Here is a 21,001-nt window from a genome sequence, read left to right as displayed (position 1 = left end):
ATGCCATTCTAGAAAAAAGAAAATTGAAAAAGGGAACTGGTTTTCTTGAAATATCAAAACAATGATTTATGAAAACAATAAATGTTGCTCTCCTCAGGTCTCTGCAGGAAGAGAGTGGTACATTCACACCATCTACACCGTTCGTTCCCGGGACAACGCTAACCGTGGCATAGGGAAGAGGAGTCTGGAGTACCATGTGATGAGCCAACACACGAACCTGCTTCCAAAGGGCCAAGGTCGCGTCAGGAGGTCAGCCAACGACGTGCCGGACGTAATCGAGGAGATCGGCGTGAGTAACAACCGTGGCACCAACATCCTGCACATCGCGCTGGACCGCGGCAGCCAGCGGAGGACGAGCCCCGAGAGGGAAATCTTCACCAAAGGGATCATCAACCGCGAGGTCAACCAGAAAGACGACGGTGACGACGGACTCGTGTTGATCATCGGCGTCTTCGTCGGGCTGCTCCTCACGGTTCTCATCGTCATCGTGGTGGTGGTGCTCGTCCGGTCCAAGCGAGAGAAGAAAGACGTCCCCAAGAACTCCAGCAGCGCGGAGCCCATGATGACGCAAGGCCTCGGTGGCAGCGACAGCTCCGAGGTTTAACCAACATGGCGGTGGAGAATCTTTTAGTTGACGTCTTTGTTTTTTTTTTTTTGCAAGTGCCTCACAGTTAGACAAAAATTGAAGATTGTGTGTGAAGCAACACAAATTACAAGAGCTTTGATTCTATTCAGAAATCTACTTGAAATACGGGATCACTTTTTTCACAGCCTCGCACTGGTCTGGACACGAACCAGGAGGTCGACTACGTCAGTCGCTGTTTCAAGGCACTTGTCAAGTTGTCATCGATCACTTATTGATTTGCTTTTGATGCCACTTGATCCAAAAAATATGTTTTTATGTTTCCAAAGGTGCTACAGAAGACGCCTGTTGACTTGAATGGCATTTGGTGTTTTACCGAGTAGGTCAAGAGGAGCTGGATATTTTGTGTTGTTTGACTTGCTGCGTTAAGACACTGTCCATCGGTTGCTTACACTGGGTGAACCTGCAGAGAATGATTGGTCCTAAAATTCAGTGCGTGCCTAAGAACTCACAGGATGTTTAAAGTTTCACAGATGTGTTTTGTTTGTCCTGTGTGATCAGCACGACATCCGCACTCAGAAAGAACAAGAATTTGAGTCATTTGATTGAATATTGGTTTTCTCCTGCTTACGTTTTTGCATGGATTTACTTTAAATTTTTTTAATTGTTTATGAGAAAAAAGAATTGTGAAAAATGCATCTGACCTGCTGAATTTCCACCATTTTGTATTTTTCAGCACATTCCCCCAAATATTTACGATTATGATTTTACCTCCTTCACAATTGACACGTGGCACTAAATTAAATGAGAGAAAATAAACCGTAGTATTGACTTTTTGAGACAGCTGGTCTGCAATGTACAGTGAAGAATAGCAGTGGTTCCAGATCCTCTATTTCCAACAGGAACTACATCTCCACGCTGGTGTTAACTCCAGTAGTTCATCAGGAATATCAGAGGCTGTAATTCCCTCCAACAACAGGGCTACGTTTTAACTGTGCTGATATATTTCTTATATCGTCTATTAGCTTTTCACTTAAAGGGAATGAAATGTTTTACCCTCAAACCATCCATCAAGTTCTCTCCCTGGTTTTTAGTTTTAAATGTATTTATTTATTTTTCAATTTCAATTTTATTAAGTGCTGAAACAAATATAAATATATATACATCATCATTTTTGATTTTAATTTGAACCAATCAAAAACTGTAAGAATTATACCAAACAGAAATACAGTTCATGTATCGTGTTTGCATCAAAACATTGTGCACATAAGATGAGACGTCACTCAAGCTTTCCACGCATCAGTGGTTTTTAGTTTTTTCCGTTTGTTTCAGATCCAGGCACCGGATTGCCATAAAATCTGATTACCTCACACTACTGAGACATGTTCCTATCATTACTTTATAAATGTAGCGTGTGTTTGCAATTTTATTTCAAAAATTAAACTTCTATGCAACCTGTGATATCACACCTTCATCAAAAGTTTTCTCCCAACTATGATTATTTTTTTTCCTCAGTGCACGAGTTGCTTGCTAATTTAGGTTTAACACTGTATCAATGTACTGTGGTTCTTTTCTCACTCTAATGCTTTTGCGTGCATTCTGAGCTTTTCATGCACATGTATGTATGTATATACGTATGTATTACATATAAATATACCATTTGGATGTTTTGGGGAATGGTTATTGTTAAAGAAAATGCATACTGTATGTGCTGTAAGTATTTGTAACATAGACCAGAAGCACAACGTGGTCTGCAAATAAATAATTTTTCAAGAAAACTATTTGACTTTTTGTTCTTTCTTTTTCAGCACAGGGCTGCATGGCGGTACAGTGGGAAGCCTCGCAGCAGGAAGGTTTGAATCCCGGTTGGGACAAGGGGTCTTTCTCTGGGGCGTTTGCATTTTCGCGTGCAGGATGGATTTTAGTTTTAAGCAGCCACCGGGAATATCTATCGATCAATCCATGTGAGCATCTCAAAAGGCAATATATCTCTCTAAATCTTAATCCTGTGGTACCCCGTCTCTAGACTAGTGTCAAAGTTAAAGCTGTCACAGGGAATTGATCTTTGAGCCTATGCATCTGTTCCATTATATTTCCATCACACGCATCCATCGCCATATTCAGATCTTTGAATATCTATCGACCCATGTGAGCATCACATTTTAGATACAAGGCCACAAATTCTTTCACACTTTAACTACTACAACCTGTTTCGCTATTGCTCTCCTTGTTTATTTCAGAACTTGCTCTCACTGACCAATTATGTGCAATGAGCTCATCACCTCCTCATTACCACCAATTTACATGAGAAAACACGGATCACACGTAATGAGAACAAGCACAACATCAGTAAACCATGTGCTTTTATTACCAGTGCATATTCATAAAGAAAACAAAGATCGTTTGTAGTGGTGTGACACAAACAGCGCAGGTTAAAATGCTTCGGACACGTCTCTAAAAAGGTGGAACCCCTCGACTCTATAAAGATGTCCGGGCTCCTGTTTGGCAACAAGTCAAACAACGGACCAGGTGCACGTGAAACAGCAGCTTCCTGGTAGAGTGAACTGGTGAAAGCAGGTCACATCCTGCAGTCGTGTTGGTGATTATATCAGACCAGGACGCTGCCATCTTCCTGCACCTGCTCCCTTCATCTGCTCTGGCACCAGGGTTTCATATGACATTACAGAGAATGAACACTGGGAGAAGCAAGAGCAGCAACACCTCTACTGGTACAAGGGTTTTCTTCATGGCTTGATACAGTTCAGGCAGAAACTCGGATATAACAGCGGTTTTTTGTCCAGACAAGCCGAATCGTGGATGAGTTTGCTGGTAAATATCTTATAAATTGGATTCTTTTGTCATGGTTTCCTATGTGTAAGCAAAACAAAACAAACAGACAAAAAATGGTAAAACAGAATTCATTTTCCACTCCAATAGTTTTATAATCTCGTGTTTGCACAAGTCAGCAGTTTTCTCACAACGTCTCCTTCAAAATCTAAAAATCGGAAACCATTTTGTTTCTATTGATATGGTTTGGATGTGATATGGATGGATGGTTTTCCTGAGATATGTTATTACGGATTCCGGTTTGGAAAATCTTTATTTGTTAAAGGCAGAACAATGAGTCTATGAAACCATTCCCGATATCGTCAGCCATTCATCTGTAACAGAGAAACTGTCATTTTTGATGACATCCCAAATGAAAATTTAAAAAAAAAAAATGTGTCAGTAGTTTTAGAAAACTGCTTCCCACGTGCACGAACACAGATTTTTGCTGGATTGTGAATTCTCCTTTACAGTGAAAAGTGTGAAAAGAAAGCACACCCGTTTAGAAAAATAATTTGTAAATGCTGCACTAGTGTATAAAATAAAATAAATTAGCTTTTTTTTCATTTTGTTGGTTTTTTTCCCTTCAAAACAACAGATATTAACAAAAATGGATTATTGTGCTGCTTACATTAGCAATAAATATGACACATTTCTTTTTTTCAGCAAGTGCTGGGTATGTTTCGAAAGCACAATCTTTTTTTTTTTTTTTTAACAGCTGCCATACACACGTTTAAAATCCTAGAAAGTCCTTGACTGCTGCTCTCCCATGAGCCAAAAGGCCCGTGTTTCAAATTCATAGCACATACTGAGTGATCTAATATACACAATATACATTTATGTATATACAGTACATACAGCAAATCAATGCACGGATGGTGGTGTGATTATGTTATGTGAGAAGTCCCTAAATGATTATTATTTTTATTACATGTCATTGCTAAAGAAGCGCAGCGCTGTTCATTTCACTGTAAGCATCTACTAGTTCATGAGAAAAGCAACTGATGGGTACACTGTGCTGTTGCCTAGGCTTTGAGATCAATTAAAACTTCATGCATTTGGACAAGTTATGGCTCATTAAATACTTCTACCTCCTACCGTGTCGCTCTCACACAAACTGTGGGGTAACGACGCAAGAAAGCTTTTGCACTTTCTCTCAAAACCAGTCCACAGCTTCATGTCCATGACTTGTCCCACAGACGCTACATCACCCAACTTTAAAATCAACCTCGACTACACATCATTAAGATTAAAACTCAGGTTCAGACGCGTAATTATATCCGGGGGGGGAGATGGTCTGATGTGCACATCAAAAGGCTGTAGTGGAAAGGTCATTGCACCCTGTGGATTACATTGGTTGTTGTCGTTTGTCAGTGCTTGCAGTGGTAAAGATGGCGTGTCTCAGGTCTCTACTGCAGGTAGCGGTAGACCTTGAAGCAGTGGTTTCCGGAGTCGGCCACTGCCACATGACCATCGGACGTGAGGGCCAAGCCCTGGGGGCCATACAGGGGGTCCGCTGTTGTGTTGATGTAGGACAGGAAGGACCCTGAGCTGTCGAACACCTGCACAGAGGGACAGGTTGGAGAAGTGAGTGATGTGCTTCAATAATGAATTCAATTGATGACATGCATTTTTCTCAAACTAACCTGGATCCGGCTGTTGCCCCAATCTGCAACGATAATGTTTCCGTTGGCATCGACGGCCACGCCTGTGGGAGCATTGAACTGTCCGTTCCCTTCTCCGTGGGAACCAAATTTAAACAGGAACTCCCCATCGGCGTTATACACCTGCAGGAGAGATTACACAGGAAACACTCTGCTGTCACACGTGATCAACATATGTTGAGGAAAACAGGATACGCAGAATATTATTATAAAAAATATTTATGATAACACAGCTATTCAGCCAGTCAGTCTACTTAAACTTTAATTTACCTGATCGAAATGTCATAATTACATAGCTCACTCTAGGTCAAAGTGTTTTTAATAACATTTGGTACAATTTAATCTGGTAAAGCTGTTATTTATTTTTGACTGAGTTTTTGTATTTAATTTAAAGAGTGATTCTTTTTTTTGATTTATAGGTACCACGGAAACACTTGCAACATGATTGTGGAAGAAAAATAATGGGAAGAAGATAAGTTATACCATTTAACACATCCACTACTTCATTTAGATAAGCAGGATTTCTTTTTTTTTTCAGATTAAAAAGTATGCAATACAGAGTAAAAAAACTGGAGATGCTTTCTAAAGATAACATGTATTAAAATATAGATGCTGTAAATAAACAAGCTGTTTATTCACAATGCAGGTTTTGTACAAAAAGTGTGTGCACAGACACTTGAAACAAACCTTCACTGAATGGTTGTGGAAATCTGTTACCACAATTTCATTCTTGTTATTTACAGCCACAAAGTGAGGACCTGGAAACAGCAGAGGAAACAAGAGAAGGAAAAAGGAAAGATGCATCAGCGGCTGCTTTACAACACACGAGAGGAAGTCCCTCACTATTTTTGGACACTGAAAACACAAAAGACACTCAGAGTTGACGTGGGACAGAACGTGGGACACGACAGAGCTGATGCATCGACATGGAAAAGAACAAGGAGATTTGTTTTCTCAGTTCACACTCACAGTGAATTCATTACTTACTGAAAACAGGGCCAGATTTACTAAGCTTTTGCTCCAGTGCAATGTTTGCACCACTTTTTTCTAAAGGGAAAGAAAAGGTCCAGGTGAGAAATGAAAAAACGGACACAATGAATGAGTTTCAACAGAAATACTGTCGCCTTTGCAACAACTGAGGCAATTTCACTGCGCGATTCCAGTAATACATGCAAATAGTTCATTACAATTACAGTTATTTATTCTCACCCAAACTCTGAGTGGAGTGGATGTTACACTTTGACTTTAACCACTCTGTCTTGTACTAAGATGATAAGGTGTTTCTTTACAAGTTTACAAGATTTAAATGCGAACATAATGATAATAATCATCATAGACAGTAAATAAAGAAGGACGAAATGACAGCTCCTTAAAAACCTTAGCCAAGGTATAATGATATCCCCCTGGTGGGTGACTGCAGTATAAACCTATAAATCTCACTCCCTTGGTTTATGTGTTTTTTGATTCTAAATAAAAGTGGGGCTGAAATGTCATGATTGACAGCTGAGACTGACTCCTGATTGGCCAGGCTCGTTTATCGGTGGGACCTTGACACCGCAACTCTACTACTGCGCTGACTCTGGATCCTGTGACCATTTTAGCTTCATTTTTGTAAATGGAGATGCGTCCGTCTTTATTTACAATCTTTGTGCATAATAAAGTAGCAGCTATACATGCTAACATTAGTTAGCACTAAAGATAAAGGGAAACATGCTGGTCATTAAATAAATAAATGATTATATTTTGAACGTGAACATTCCTGTAAAGAAAGATAATGAAAGGTGTAAATCTGGCCCAACATCATGCTCTGAGACACGAAGCATCACTTGGTGTGTGCATCTTTTCCTAGAAGAGAAATCAATCATGAGAAGATCATACTTTGGGTAACTTGTAGTTTTAGCCAACGGTACCTGCAAAGTGTCTGTCTGACGTTCCTCTCGCTCCGAACTTGGTCACCAGCTTCCCATTGGATTGGAAGATGAACACACAGCAGGCTTTGTTATCAACAGTGATGATGTGGCCGTTCTTATCCACGGCCACGCCTTTTGGTCCCATCAGTCTCCCGGCGCCGATTTTGCTCTGTGACGGTCAGAGGGACACTTTGGTTATCCAGTGAATCTCTGTATTGAAAGATATGCGTCGTCCTGGCAGTGACCGCTCACCTTGAACTTGCCGTCCGAGGAGAAGATGCTGATCCATCTGTTGTCGTAGTCGGCTACGATGATGTCACCGTTCATGTCCACCGTGACCCCCGTGGGGCGCTGCAGCTGCCCCGGTGAACGGCCCCGGACGCCGAACCTCATTTTAAACTGGCCGTCGTTTGAGAAGACCTAGAAAAAGGGGGAAAAAAACAATCACCTCACAGCCTTAACAAAGAAATAATTCATGATATCTTTATTACAGATCCAGAGAATACTGATCACTGACCTGTATGCACTGGTTGTTGCTGTCTGCCACCACAATCCGACCGTTACTGGAGGTCGAGATGCCTTGTAGGTTAGTAAATTCCCCTTTATCTCTCCCTCTTGTTCCTGTCACATAAACAAGAGATGCATGAGTATTTCTGTCTATATATAAAATAAATATATTCAGTGTGCACAAACCATAGGTCACAGAGGGAACTACTTTGTGTAAAGTCTAAAGCTGATTCCTCTGCATCATCAGCTACTGAATCTATCCACATACCAGTGAACGCACAGGTCAAAAACTTCCTGCAGCTCCCTCAGCACTTTAAATAATTACCAGCAGAAGTAGTCAGTTATTCACCCACCCACTCTGTAGATCAGCTCGTCCTCTATCGGGTTTTCCTTTTTCTTGGTGGTGCTGTACATGCTGGAGGGCCTGCGCACCGCCTTCTGTCGAACATGACCTCCTCCTCCGCTCGGGGACTTCACTCTTCTCTTCACATCCTCTGGCGACTGCAGGACATCTGACGGCTTGACGGCACGCAGACGGAACGGACTCCCCCTCACAGGCTGTTCGTACAGCAGCAAGGAGAAGGTGTACTCTCCCTCCGAGCGGATGGTATATCCAACCTCATAGGTGCCGTTTTTGTTGTCCGCCACCTCTGCTTCGGTGCACGCTCCATCAGCAGAGATAATCTCTGCCCTCAGAGCAGCGTTTCCAGTCTTCACCAGTTCTCCGTCCTTATCTTTAGTAGTGACCGTGACAGTGGTGTGCTGGCCGACCAGCGCGTGTCGCAGGCCTTCACCGGTGGCGACGCTCGTGTGGCCCACGGCTCCCGTTGTGATCAAGACTCCCAGGTTCTGGATGGAGCGCCTCAGTCCGTCCGTCTCTACCTGGCATTCAAGATGTCCATTTTCGTGAGGGTGTTCAGGAAAGGTGTGTCGGGCCAGGGCACTGACCCGCTCACCCATTTGCTTCTGGACCAACAGCACCTCCGTGGCGCTGCCATGGCTCAGCGCCTGCTCCGTGAAGTTGCAGCTGCTCTGAATGTTCTCTTTGCCCTGAAGCAAAGACGTCAGCTGTACCTGAAGAACCTGTGTTTGTGCAAAGAGACAGAAGCAGACAGTCAGTGGTGCTTCTGCTAAAATACAGCTCATTTTCATTCTCTACAATTCAAACTTAGAAACATCTCAGACCTTCTGCTTGGTGCTGCAGATGTTTTCCACCTCAGTGACCAGGGCAGTCTTGCGTTGGTGTAAAGCCTTCTCCAGCTCGTCGAACGTGTTGCTGATGTCAGTCACGGCGTCATTTTTACGCTCCGAAAGCTGCTTGGAGATTTCATTCACAAGCTCAATGGCAGCCGTCAACTGAGGTAGTCTGTCAAAATAAAAAATATATAATATAATATCAGCATTATTTATTTACAGCACAAGCACAAAATCGGTGATGGATTACACTGTACCTGTTGCGCACAGTGTCCAGCTGATTGCTGAGTGCCGACTTGTGTTGTTCCAGCACATCCCTCAGAGGAACCGTCACATGTTCCCTGTGTTCTCCCTCCGTACACTCCAGACACATGGCGGTTTCACATGACTCGCAGTAAAACTCCATCACCTGCAGATGGTGCAGTGGAGCAAGAGAAAAACTCAACATCCTATTACTGTCGGTACATTTGTTTAGAAATTTGAACAAATATGAGAAAAAGTATTTTAATATGAGATATTGTAAAAGTTCAGAGTATGTTGAACTCTGGGGTTAATCTGGTGAATTTCATCAACTGTACAACACTCTCCATCCTTTAGATTTTTGACTGACCTTGCCCTCATGGTTGGGACAAGAGAGGGGCTGACAGGCCGTAGCTGCGCTGGCCGACTCGAGAACGTTGCAGGCCTCAGGTCGGCTGCACTCAGGGTCTCGCTGCAACACCTCCATCAGGTTTGTGATGAAAAAGTTGTTCTGCAGGGCTGCCACGCCCTTCTCTGGCAAGATAGAGGTCTGTCTGCACACAGGGCACGACAGCGTCAAAGACTGGGGCGGGATGTAGTTCTGTAGACATCTGAACAGAGAAGAGATGAAGAAAGAAATGATTTAAGTCCAGGTTGAAGATGGTGCAAAAACAACTTTAGATACTAATAATAATAGTAACAATAAACTTTATTTATAAAGCACTTTTTAAAACAGAGTTGACAGCAAAGCATGAAAAGAAATAGAATAGAAAATAATCCTAGTTTTCACTGGTGTGTAATTGTATGAATTGTTGTTTTTTTTAATCATAGAATGGGCCCTTTATATCTAAAAACTTTATATTTACATGAAGGTGGGTCCTCTCTGTGGAGGCCGCCATGTTTTTTACTGTATCCAAACTGGACAACCTAAAACCTTTTGAGTTTTCATGACAACTTACGTTCACCACAGGTTCTCTTTCATGTTGGGAAGGGGAGGGTGAGGTGAGGGGTATTCAACTGCAACATGCAACTTCACCACGAGATATCACTAAATTCTACACACTGAACCTTTAAAGGTGATTTAAAACAAGTCACTGCCTCGGCAAGATATCTCGTAGATTCTGTTCCTGACTGTTTCACAGGGCACAACTGAGAATCTAATTATTTAAATAGCTGCAAAGCAACGCTGTGGAAATTAACATTCGCTGCCAACAATTCTGTGCCATTAAGAATGCTGTCTGCTTCCCGGCGACCACGTTCAGAGTGGTTGGTGCCTTACATCATGCAGAAGCCCCAATGATTAGAGAATAGCTGGTGTGAGTGGTGTGACTCTGAGAACTTACTGCAAAACATTATTCATGCCTTTTCTTCATCTCCTGCATGAACCACACAATGAGCTGCACTGTATGAAAAGCACTGTGTGAAGAAAGCTTGAGTGATCAATGTGGAGCTTACTTCTCGCAGAAGGTGTGCAGACAGGGTAGCACCTTGGGGTTGTGATAATGATCCAAACAGATGCTGCAGACCAGGAACTGCTTGTCTATCTGCCTGACCACGGGGCTGGCGCTGCCGGTCTCGCGCTTCGCCATGGTGACGGACATTCAGAGGCGGCACGGGGACCACTTACCCTGCGCACACACAGCATGGAGGAAACAGGAGAAAGGTCAAGAAAGCCTTGAGGAAACATTCAAACAGGGTGAGGAGGGCGTATTCGTTTACCCTCAGCATGAGCACAAGGAAGGAATGAGTCATAAAGCTGTTACTGTTATCCAAGGCCTGTATCTATCTGCCGGCGTTTTTTTGCTTCCCCTCACTTATGACATGGCATCTGCAGGATGAGCCATTTTCTTTTCCTGCGAACATCCGAACAACTGTTTGAGTCTTAAAGGGAAAATCCTAACCGAGCTGATGCAGCGGAAGAAAAATTAATACATGTAATTAACACCACAGGGCAGAGCTCGCAGCCAAGACAACTCTGCAGCATCAGAGCCAGCGTGTCTGAGTTTACAGAGTTGAAAGTTCAGTATATGTGTATTTGCTGCAGTGCATCTTGTTTCCGTCCCAACAGCAATTCTGCCGTCTAGAGCCAGCAGGCACGGCAAAAATTCTGTTACATGAAACTGTATCACTGGGTCAAGCACAGATTATCTGAGCGTGCCACTGGCAGGTTGTAAATCTGTCATATTGTAAATAAGCACACAAAGGATTACATGAAAAAACACAGTTCACACACACACACACACACACACACACACACACACACACACACACACACACAACGATGATGGCCTTCTAAAAAACATTCAGTCAGGAAACACAGTTGAGAGCAGGTCATCGGCCATTCTCGTCATTAAGTCACTTTCATATTTATTGAGTCTGATTTAACACAGTGCCTCTAATTCCTTCTTTCTCTTGTACAATGGCAATAAAGGCTTTCTATTCTATTCTATCATCAGATCATTTTTGTTTTTAACTTGTATTTTTCTGTTCATTGTAGATGCTGCTCTTGCTGACACTATCCATGCCCATAATGCTGCACTGTGCCTCTTGAACAGAAGCTCTACATCCACTAATCTAGACCTCATTGAAGACTGATGGCGTTCAGAGAGGTAGGACTTGTGTACATGTTGAATTACTGTAAAAAAATAGATATCAGTTCCCTGAATATGCCTGATTTTGTTTATCAAGATTCAAACAAACCAACAAACAAATGGACAGGGGTGAAGATATAACCTTGATGGTGGATGAAATTAATAAAAAGCAAACAAATGTAAATGTCCATCCCTAAAAACAGATGATATTGTGCTTAGTAAAAACTGTGGATGTTACTTGGAAACGTGTCACCATACTGGGACTTAACATCATTGATCAGTTTCTAATGATATATTATAGTTCTGAGTTTAATGTAAGCTGAGAGATTCAAAAAAATAAAAACTTCATCATAATGATATGAATATAAACATATATATTATTTATAATATGCACTGTATATGTTTACATTTTCATAGCTCCAAATGTTCCCGTTAAGAACAATCGTCTAGATCTAATTATTCCCATGAAAACAAACCTTCTCTAACATGGACTCACCCATCGCCTCTCACTGCGTCACAGCCCTATGACTGTAGACTTCTTCAGCCTCATCTCTGTTCCACTGGCCCATCGGCTTGAAACGTCTTGTTTGAGGCTGCATCTAAACAACTGCCCCCTCAATCTGACCTGGGCCTGTGCGCCATCTCGCACCCGGAGCTTCGTCAAGCTCGCTCCCTCTCTGACATCCAGCTCTGAGCGGCGTCTGGGCCCCTTTTCTTTGAGAGCAAGGAGAGGAAACAGGAAGCTGTGAAAAGCCACTCCCTGAAAATTCCTCCTTCTCTTGACTCCCAGCAGGCCGAGTTCATGCACCACCTGTCTGTCTGTCTGTCTGTCTGTCTGTCTGTCGGGATAGGGAGGATAAGGACAGGGGGGATTCACATTGATGTGGGAGGCCTGTCTCACATAATGCTGGGCGGCCTGTCTCACATGAGCTAGCAGGCCTCAGAGGCAGCTGGCCCTCTATGCAGCACAGAGCGGCGAGCTCGAACAATGGCATTCCAGCCCCTCTCACAGCCCACCACCCCACACGTCTTCTCCCCTCTGTCCTCTCCTCCTCTTCCTCCTCTCTCTCTCTCTCTCTCTTTCAGCCACCTAAAATGCATTCACAGCATCATCAGGCCTGATTTCAGCCACAAACGTCTTGCAGATGGGGATTTTCTCAGGCAGGCCGGCCCCATTGTTGCCACTTGCCAAGTGATTACCGACTAAGGCGCTGTGCAGACTGGAGGCCTTTCACTGTACACACAGCCCGACCCTCTCCTGTCTACCCCTCCCCTCTCTGCAGGGCCGTCTTCCCTTCACATGAACACTTAAGTGCAGCAGCTGAGCGGTGACATCAGGAGGAAGCTTGAGGAGCCAAAGTCCCTCAGGCTCCTCCCCTCCCTCGGCTGGCTAGCCACTGCCTTTATGGCTGCAACAGCACCCACTCTCCCTCCCCACCACCAACACCACCTCCACTTCCCTTGCTCCCTGCCGGCCCGTTCCCTCAGCAGCCCGCCTCGGCTCGTTCCTCCCACTCGCCTCACCACAGAAAAGAGGATCTTTCTTTAAAAAGCTGTCATTTGCTGACTGCAGCCCTCAGCTGTGCACGTACGTAGAAAAACGATGACACTATTAAAAAGTAAAACCCAACCGACAAAAACAAGATCAATGAAATCACTGCTTTGAATAATCCTTTGTCACAAAGCTCCAAAGGGTGCAGTTATTTCAAGATATACTTGCAGCGAAAACCTTCGTACAGACAGATGAATCTAAAAATAACATAATCCATGAGTTGAACTATTCAAAATACAGCTCTGACAGAAGTGTCATTCAGTGACAGAGACTATAGAGACCTAAATCTGCAGCATACTGTGACGAATGAGGCAGCATGTGACCAGACATCCTCTTCAAGGCTTTGTCACAGGAACTGCATGATCAGCACTTCACATAGATGAGGTCAATTATCCGAGTCAGTGTGCAACAGGGTTCTCTCTCTCTCTCTCTCTCTCTCTCTCTCTGTGTAGTGTATCTGCGTCACACAGGAACATGTCGCCTGCAGGAAAGTGTGTGAATTCATCTGTTTGACTGCAAAGTATCTCTTGCCACTCTCACTCTGCATTACAGTTAAGTGGCTTAATGTCCTCGTACAGGGTCAGGCCCTGTCTGCCATCTGGATTACTGTGCCTATAATGACAGACACCATCACGCCCAATCAACTCAAATCTCGTTTAAAGCCGCCGCCTTGCGTAAACGTCCTGCTAAACGTGGTTCACAAACCTGACTACATACAAGGAGGTGTTCTACGCTTCAGATGAAACGTTTGCGTCATAAACGTCTTTCTCATGAACACATCATCTTTTAATATGAATGGCAAAAGTGGATTTCAGAAACCTGAGCTCAGAGAAAAGATCTCTCAGTCGATTCTGCTGCACGAGGGCAGGGAGCCACGGCCCCGTTTTACACCTGTCCCAGAAAATGATGCTTGATATTTTGAAATAACGAGTTGTGTACTTGTACACTGCTTTCTGCAAATGATGACTTATGATTTGGTCGGCCAGTAAATATCACAACTATGTAAAGTAAAATTAATTGACTAGGGGTTTTAATTAGTTATTTTTATTTTACATTACACATTTTAGAATCACCCAAAAAACGTTGCCACACTGAATAGATGATCTACTTCTCTCACCCGCAGTTGTTTTGAATTATTCATGAGACATATTACATAAGATTCAGTGGAGACCTCACAAAAAATTACCTCTTAAATAAGTCAGGATCTTCCCAAAGTCTGATCCTCTAGACACCGGCCCCAGAAAACTATTTAATATGAATTAAAATTCAGTTCATGAAAATTAATCCCCAGGACACAACACAGTAAATTTTTGATATAAAAGAGTTCCCAAAGAAAACTATTTCTATATCGCTTTGTCTGTGGACTAAATGGTTTTAGAAATACATATTGTTTTTGTAATGTATTATTTCTACTCTCACATATTAAATTATATATACTCAGGTAGTTCACGTGGGTAGTTTTGCATAAAGCCAGACCACCACACCTCCACAGGGCTGAGTCAGCAGGAGAGGAAGTTCATCTCATTGGCAGAGATCTATAATACGAAATAAATAATATGTAAGAAATATAAAAATAATAAAGATACATAAATAATTAGCAAATAAAAATCTGCTGCTTTGCTTATTACTAGGGCTGGTTAGAATTATTGATCAGTGAAATATTAATATTTATATGAATATTGTCTAATATCATGATGCAACAAATGCACCTAAAATAACATAAAGCCATCAACCTGATGTTCAAAGTGTTTCTTCACATGTCTATTAATAAATCATTGTGGTGTGAATTCACTGAAACATGATCAATGGCAGAGGAGGAGTTGTAAACTAGTCATTTTCAGATTGTCAGTATCATTCCTCAGCTCGGACGATTCCAGGATGTTTGCCCATAGAAAGGATTTTCCTCTTCCCCTCCTCTTTCTCTGTTTGAGTGAAACCTTCAGCTTTGTCTGGTATTTCAGTCTGTGTCTCTGTGTCATCTATTCTCTATTTCTTTGCAAGATTATTTGGAGTAGATACTTCCAGTCAAATCCACATTTTTACCACATTTTACCACCTCAGACTAAAGCGTTTTCCTGGTTTTATTCAGTTGTGATCTGTTTTTCTGGACTAAAAGGTTCTGACCTGAAGTACAGGAAGTGTTGGCCCCTGAAGATGCTCTGTCAACAGTGTTTAAATACAGACTGAACTTTATGTTTCTGTGTTGTCCTCTCTCTTCCAGCGTGTGTCATCATGAGGTAAATGTGTACGCTCGGCCTGTGCACTAACATTTATTGTTTTACCCTCTGAGGAAACGTAAATTGAAGAAATATCTGCCTGTTTTTAACTGGGGAGGAAAGAGAGAATTGAAAGGAGAAGAAAGAGTAAAAGTAAAAGAGACAGCTGTGAGATTTTATGGTAACTGAGCTTTAGAGACTGGGATTTGTTCGTTTCAATCCAAAAATGATAACTGTCCACATTACTGTGAATGCCACAAATCATCTGCATCACAGCAAATATCTGTTTATTATTATTATAATTATTTGTTTGAAAGTATTCTGAGGAGAGTTTTTCTGTTTATACACTGGGCAGTAAATTGAGGAATAAATAGGAGTCTTGTGATGATGATTTGCAACTACATCTGATCTTATCCAGACTCGGGTCAAGCGTGACCGATTTTCCAATTTGTACGAGCAATAACAAACCAAAAGGGCTCCTGTGTGGTTTGGAACAACAAGGCTGACGCAGAGCCGAAAACCAGAAAATCCAAAACATCAAACCTCTAGGAGTACATTTCTGTGTTAAGGGGCCGCTGGGGGCCCCCGGCTAAGGTGCTTGGCCCTGTGATGAGTCATCAGTTATTGCCCACACTATACACAGAAACTTCTGCTCGTCAAACTAACAAGCTCCTGCTTTCACCTCGCTGCATCCAATGAAGGAATCTGTCTCAATGCATCAGCCTCTGTCAGAAGAGTCATAGCAGTGGACACAGAATGAGAGAAAAACAGTGTTTGAACATTTCAAACGTTTCAACAGGACAAAACGAGCTCGTTTCGTGAATTCATCTTATGCATAACTTGGTCCATGTGTTTGTGTTTTTATTTCATTCTTTCCTGATGAGTCTGCTGGGACTAGGTTTGCATGAATAACAAGTGCCTGACTAAAATTTGCTGACCAAGTCTGTGCATGAGTTACATTTATAAGTGAGGATGCGTGACTCTTATTTTGATATGCAATGAGTTGCATTTAAAAAGGACAAACGCTGCAGTAGTCCTCTATCTTTTCATTTCCTCTGCAGATGTTCGGTTGATAAGATGTGACAGCTAATGAGAGAGGGATGAGAGAAAGTGACCACTTCATGTGGATTGGGATTGTCAGCAGAATTTTTAATCAACACTGACACATACGAAGGAGTCAGGAGACTGTGTCTGGGTCTCTCTGGGAGCCCTTCATTACAAAGGCCGGCCGAAGACAATGCAGTGTGCACGCAGCGTTTCTGCAAGAACAACGTGCACCCTTGTCTACAAGCAGGAAGAGCTATTGAGTGACTCACGTGATAACTCAGATGCTCATATTATGTCTGGTACATGTTGACCTGACTGGAAATATCTTTTAGAGCCGATAGAACCATACGTATGATATATGGGCCTGCTGCAGACAAATTGGCATATGCATTTGTGATGCTTTTTTTACAGAATGAACAAAGCAAAGTAGATGTGCACTTATTTTGACATTTCATGGAAAAAATATTATATAAATATATATATATATATATTTTCAACTTCTACATATGTATACATTTGTGTTTTCTTTATAATTATTTATAATAAAGGTTATGGTTAAATTTTTTTGCGATAATGGTATGACAATGACATCTTGGAAATGATTGCTATTTTTTAAATATATATATCAGCCAATAAATTGGTAAATTAGACATTTTGAATACCTAATATAGGTATCTACTGCAAAAATCGAAATCAGTTGGATAAAATGTAAATTACTTTCCAACATGATGAGTAAATGTTCATGTAGTTAGAAGAATTGGATTTTATTTGTGCGTGTGATAAAATATCAGATGTGTGTTTACAGTCACCGTCTGAGTCAAGTCTCTGTTGCGTTCATTGATATTAATGCTCTAACATGTTAAACAAGGCTAACATTAACCTTTAATGTTAACATTTGGCTGCCAGTTGGTCTTTCCCCCTGTCTTCAGTTCATCTTTATACACCAACATTTAAATTCACTGTAGTTCACTCAGAATAAGGCTGGAATTTAAGTGCAGTTGCTGAAAGTGAAACGTGTGAATAGACTGGTAGCCTATAGACCAATTAAACCACTTTCAATGTACATGTATGTCTCATTCAAATGCACGGGAGCAGTTCAGGGTTTAGAGTCTTGCTCAATGAAACTTCAGCTCTGGTGGAGCCGGGAATCTAACCAGAAACCTTCAGATACCTGCTCTCCCTCCCTGCACCACTCTGTGCAAGATTACTCATGTAAAGTTTAGACTGGGAGATATCGACCGGCTGCAGCCTCGTATAATCTCATCTAATATTAATTACATGGTCTGTTGTGACTGCCTCCTTCGACGTATGGTTACGATGCTACAGAACAGAAAATGTGCTGACTTTAATGAAAAGGGCCAAACCTAAAGATGTGGTTCAGAAAAATCCATCTTAAAAGGACAGTGAATGACAGAGTCTGATAATGAGCTTTGATCAGTGTCTAGTGTAAAACTACAGCAAACACAGAAAGATTAGCAGAATAGAATCAATGGCCTCTCAGTCAATATGCATGTTGTATTTATCACTATTCTGCAAGGCCAGTATTATACTTATTATGTGGCAACATGAGTGCCCACTGTTCACTTCTGTCTTGTGATGTGTTCACAAGAGGCAAGACACACTTTCTCTTCAACTGATACTGAATTCAATCAGATTTGGGTTGCACCATTTGACTTTAAAGCACAAGATAAAAAAACACTAAAGAATTTCACCTTTACGTAAGGGCAATATAAACTGAAGATAAATCTTTTTAATGAATTATCAGGATTATAATATCTTGGTCAATCGATGTCTTTATCACTAAGTCATCGATCTACCTACTTTCTCTTTTGCATGTGTGCAGAGGGAAATGATTTTAACGACACGCAGTGAGGTCACTTCTCAGTTACAATATGAGTTTTCTTGCTGCCAGCCTACACTCAACACCTACAAAGATGTGTCACTTTGCACTATAATGTAAAATCAACACCACAGTTTTCTTGCATATGCTGCAGGACTTGACAACGTGAAGACCAGAGACGTGATCTGAGACTCCAGGCCCATGTACACAAACAGAAACCCGAAGACCCACACATGCAGACATGTAACACATCTTCCCTTGGGCTCAGCATCCAGGACCGTCTGCAACCTTCCTGTGACCCTGCATGTGTGGGCAGAGCAAAACCAGCACCACCCATTTCCACCAGCTGCTCTCATCAAACATGTGACTTGAAGGGATAGTTTGACAAAGATGAGTCGTCTTCCAGAACAAAAGACGGATCAATAGCGAGCCACTGAACAATCTGCTCACACTCACAGGCCAGAGGTGTGAAAAAAAAAAAAAAAAAAACTGATGCAATGGCTGTTTCTGCTGCAGTACAATGCAACACACAGGGTGACACAAGCACTCAACATGCTGATTCACATGTGGCTCACACAGCTTTCCCGGCAACTGTGCACTGCTCCATGCATATTCAGATCAGAGGAGCAATAAAAGAAAGATCAGTAATCCTCCAAACAAAAGAGCGCGTATGCTTGATTACAGAGCCCAGCCCTGAGACTGCAGCAGAGATGCCCACCTGCCACACAGCCAGGGCTGCCTGGGAGCTAAAATGGAGAAGTGTGTGGGCTGGATGAGGAAGCAGTAAGGAAACAACAGCGGAGGAGATTTATCATTCAACAGTTGCTGGAGCAAAATGTTTTTACTTCATGTTTTCCTTTACTGATGTTTCATAAAAATAGAATTTATCACAACAAGCTTTAAACCCCACAGCCCCTCTGAGATTTACCAATTGAGGATGCAGTTTTGGATGGATGAATGATTCATGTGCTCAGTCCCTGTAACATTGATGATTCCAGTTAATGGCACAAACAAGATGAGGAAGGAGAAATAGGACACCATGGAGAGAGCAGCTGAAAAAAAAACAGAAGTGAATGGCTGGATTGTACTCACATGAAATCCCAGCAGGAGGGTCAGCATTGCAGGCCGGGCAGAAGTCTTCCCATTGTCAGTGTCCCAGAGCCTCCACAACACAATCCACAGACTGCAGGCGACAAGAGAGGAAAGGGCAGGGTCTGTCTGGGAGGAGAAGAAGGGGACAGTGAGGAAGAGGAGAAGGGAAAAGGAGGAGACCAGGGGGAGTGGCTTACACGCAGCATTGGCCAACACAGCTGCTGGGAGGAGCCGAGGAGCCCAATGGCATATGGAGGGGGGCAGGGAATATGCAGAAGAGATGAAATCTCAGGAACTGACTGAGGCTCACACAGCACGGCTGCCTGCTGCAAAGGGGTGTGGCTTCCTGAGATCCCGCCCAGTTTCCCTAAAAGGACAAAGGATGCAGTTTTATCACCTTTAAGCTTTGAATTATTAGGGTGTAAGGAATTTCTGGAGTGCAAAGACAAAAGGGATGCACCTCCGGATAATGCAATCAGGCAAAAACAACAGCAGTTCAGGGCCTTGATGGTTTCAGAGCCTGTTTCCTTTTGTGTTACTCGCTTCTTGTTTTTTTTAAAACTATGAATATGAATTGATGATTATTTTCATCGAGTAAACAACAGGGAAATAAGAGCGAGGGCAGAGAGTTGGATGTGTGCAATCAGCAGAGGAGTAATACAGTTCATTGGGTGGAGTCAGGTAGCGGTGTGGGGGTTGGGGCACTTGATGATTCTATTCGGATTCATAATAATATAGAACAAGGAGTAAAACTGTTTTCACTTGAAAGTGCATCAAGGGGGAATTTAAGAATTAAGCAATTAGCTCAAGCTTATTAATCTAATTGGATGTTAAGTCTTTTAATTGTGGGGGAAGAGGGGGATGGGTCATAATTGTGACACGGAGGACGACAGAGAAAGGGATTGATGGATAAAAAAGAAATTGCACTGTGTTGTAATGTGGATGTGTGTGTGTGTGTGTGTGTGTGTGTGTGTGTGTGTGTGTGTGTGTGTGTGTGTGTGAGGCTGCATGCCGAGTGGGGGGGGGGGCAAACACAGTCATCTCTGGGCTTTTATTCTGCAATGTGGAGTTGCCATGGCGACTGCTTCCTTCGCCGTACTTAAGTCAAGATGGCTGCTGCTGCTGCTGCTGCCTGTCTGGCACTGCAAGCTGCAGCAGCAGGGATCAGGTCACACAATTTAAACTGCAGGTGACTCTCACGCTCAGGATCTTGTAAAGGCAACAATGGTTTTTGCCAAATGAAAGAGCAAAGAATGCGCATTTTTAAAGTCCATCACAAGAGAAATTATTATTATTATTTGAGTGGGCTTTTCCAAACAGTTTATATAATTTGTTTCTTCATGGCTGCCTTCATTGAGGCAATACATCATTTAAAAACTGCTATAGCCTGAAATTATTGGGTAACAGATACCGAGATGAGATATAATCAGACAGCATGTATAACAGAAGGGGTGATTTTTTTGGATGATGTAACAATAAAAACGATCATGCAATGTAATAAGATATGCTCTCTTACATAACCGTTATCACATTGCTGAATCAAAACAGATCCTACACAGAAAAATACGATGAGACTCAGTTGACCTAATAATGTCAAGAGATGCTATTTATTTGCAGCCGTTTGACACTGAAGATGTTTGAAGGATTTTATGGCTCACGTCGCACAAACTCTTCCATGTCTTCTCTTGAACTTAAACTGAACTGAAAGCTTGTCACGAGTGGAGCAGGCGTTTGAAATG

At 42.3% G+C, this 21,001-nt stretch overlaps 2 protein-coding genes across 4 annotated transcripts in view; one reads left to right on the top strand and one right to left on the bottom strand.

Annotated features, from left to right (window-relative positions):
- frem2b (FRAS1 related extracellular matrix 2b) overlaps positions 1-671 on the top strand; it is a 56,394-nt gene extending 55,723 nt beyond the window's left edge. The window contains exon 24 of the mRNA XM_020088400.2: positions 98-671. Coding sequence (XP_019943959.2) covers positions 98-604 — 507 coding nt within the window. The 3' untranslated portion in view covers positions 605-671. The remainder of the gene's footprint in view (positions 1-97) is intronic.
- A 2,257-nt stretch (positions 672-2,928) lies between these two features.
- LOC109630328 (tripartite motif-containing protein 3-like) lies at positions 2,929-19,414 on the bottom strand. 3 transcript variants are annotated; one of them, XM_020088468.2, is made up of 13 exons: positions 19,263-19,414; positions 10,380-10,552; positions 9,295-9,535; positions 8,942-9,093; positions 8,676-8,856; positions 7,844-8,573; positions 7,501-7,604; positions 7,236-7,403; positions 6,984-7,152; positions 6,061-6,120; positions 5,761-5,831; positions 5,056-5,196; positions 2,929-4,971 (listed from the first exon to the last, which is right to left on the bottom strand). In XM_020088468.2, the coding sequence occupies exons 2-13, from the start codon at positions 10,523-10,525 to the stop codon at positions 4,819-4,821; spliced, it is 2,316 nt and encodes a 771-aa protein (XP_019944027.1). In that variant the 5' UTR covers positions 10,526-10,552; positions 19,263-19,414; the 3' UTR covers positions 2,929-4,818. The 3 variants fall into 3 exon arrangements, with proteins under 3 accessions (XP_019944027.1, XP_019944029.1, XP_069390117.1); XM_020088470.2 differs by lacking the exon at positions 19,263-19,414 and adding an exon at positions 12,012-12,224; XM_069534016.1 differs by lacking the exon at positions 6,061-6,120.
- Positions 19,415-21,001: the final 1,587 nt, after the last annotated feature.

Source organism: Paralichthys olivaceus, chromosome 11 (assembly GCF_024713975.1).
Source record: "Paralichthys olivaceus isolate ysfri-2021 chromosome 11, ASM2471397v2, whole genome shotgun sequence".
Taxonomy (NCBI): Eukaryota; Metazoa; Chordata; class Actinopteri; order Pleuronectiformes; family Paralichthyidae; genus Paralichthys; species Paralichthys olivaceus.
The sequence above is the reverse complement of the archived record's forward strand: the minus strand, read 5'-3'. Positions and strand labels throughout refer to the sequence as shown.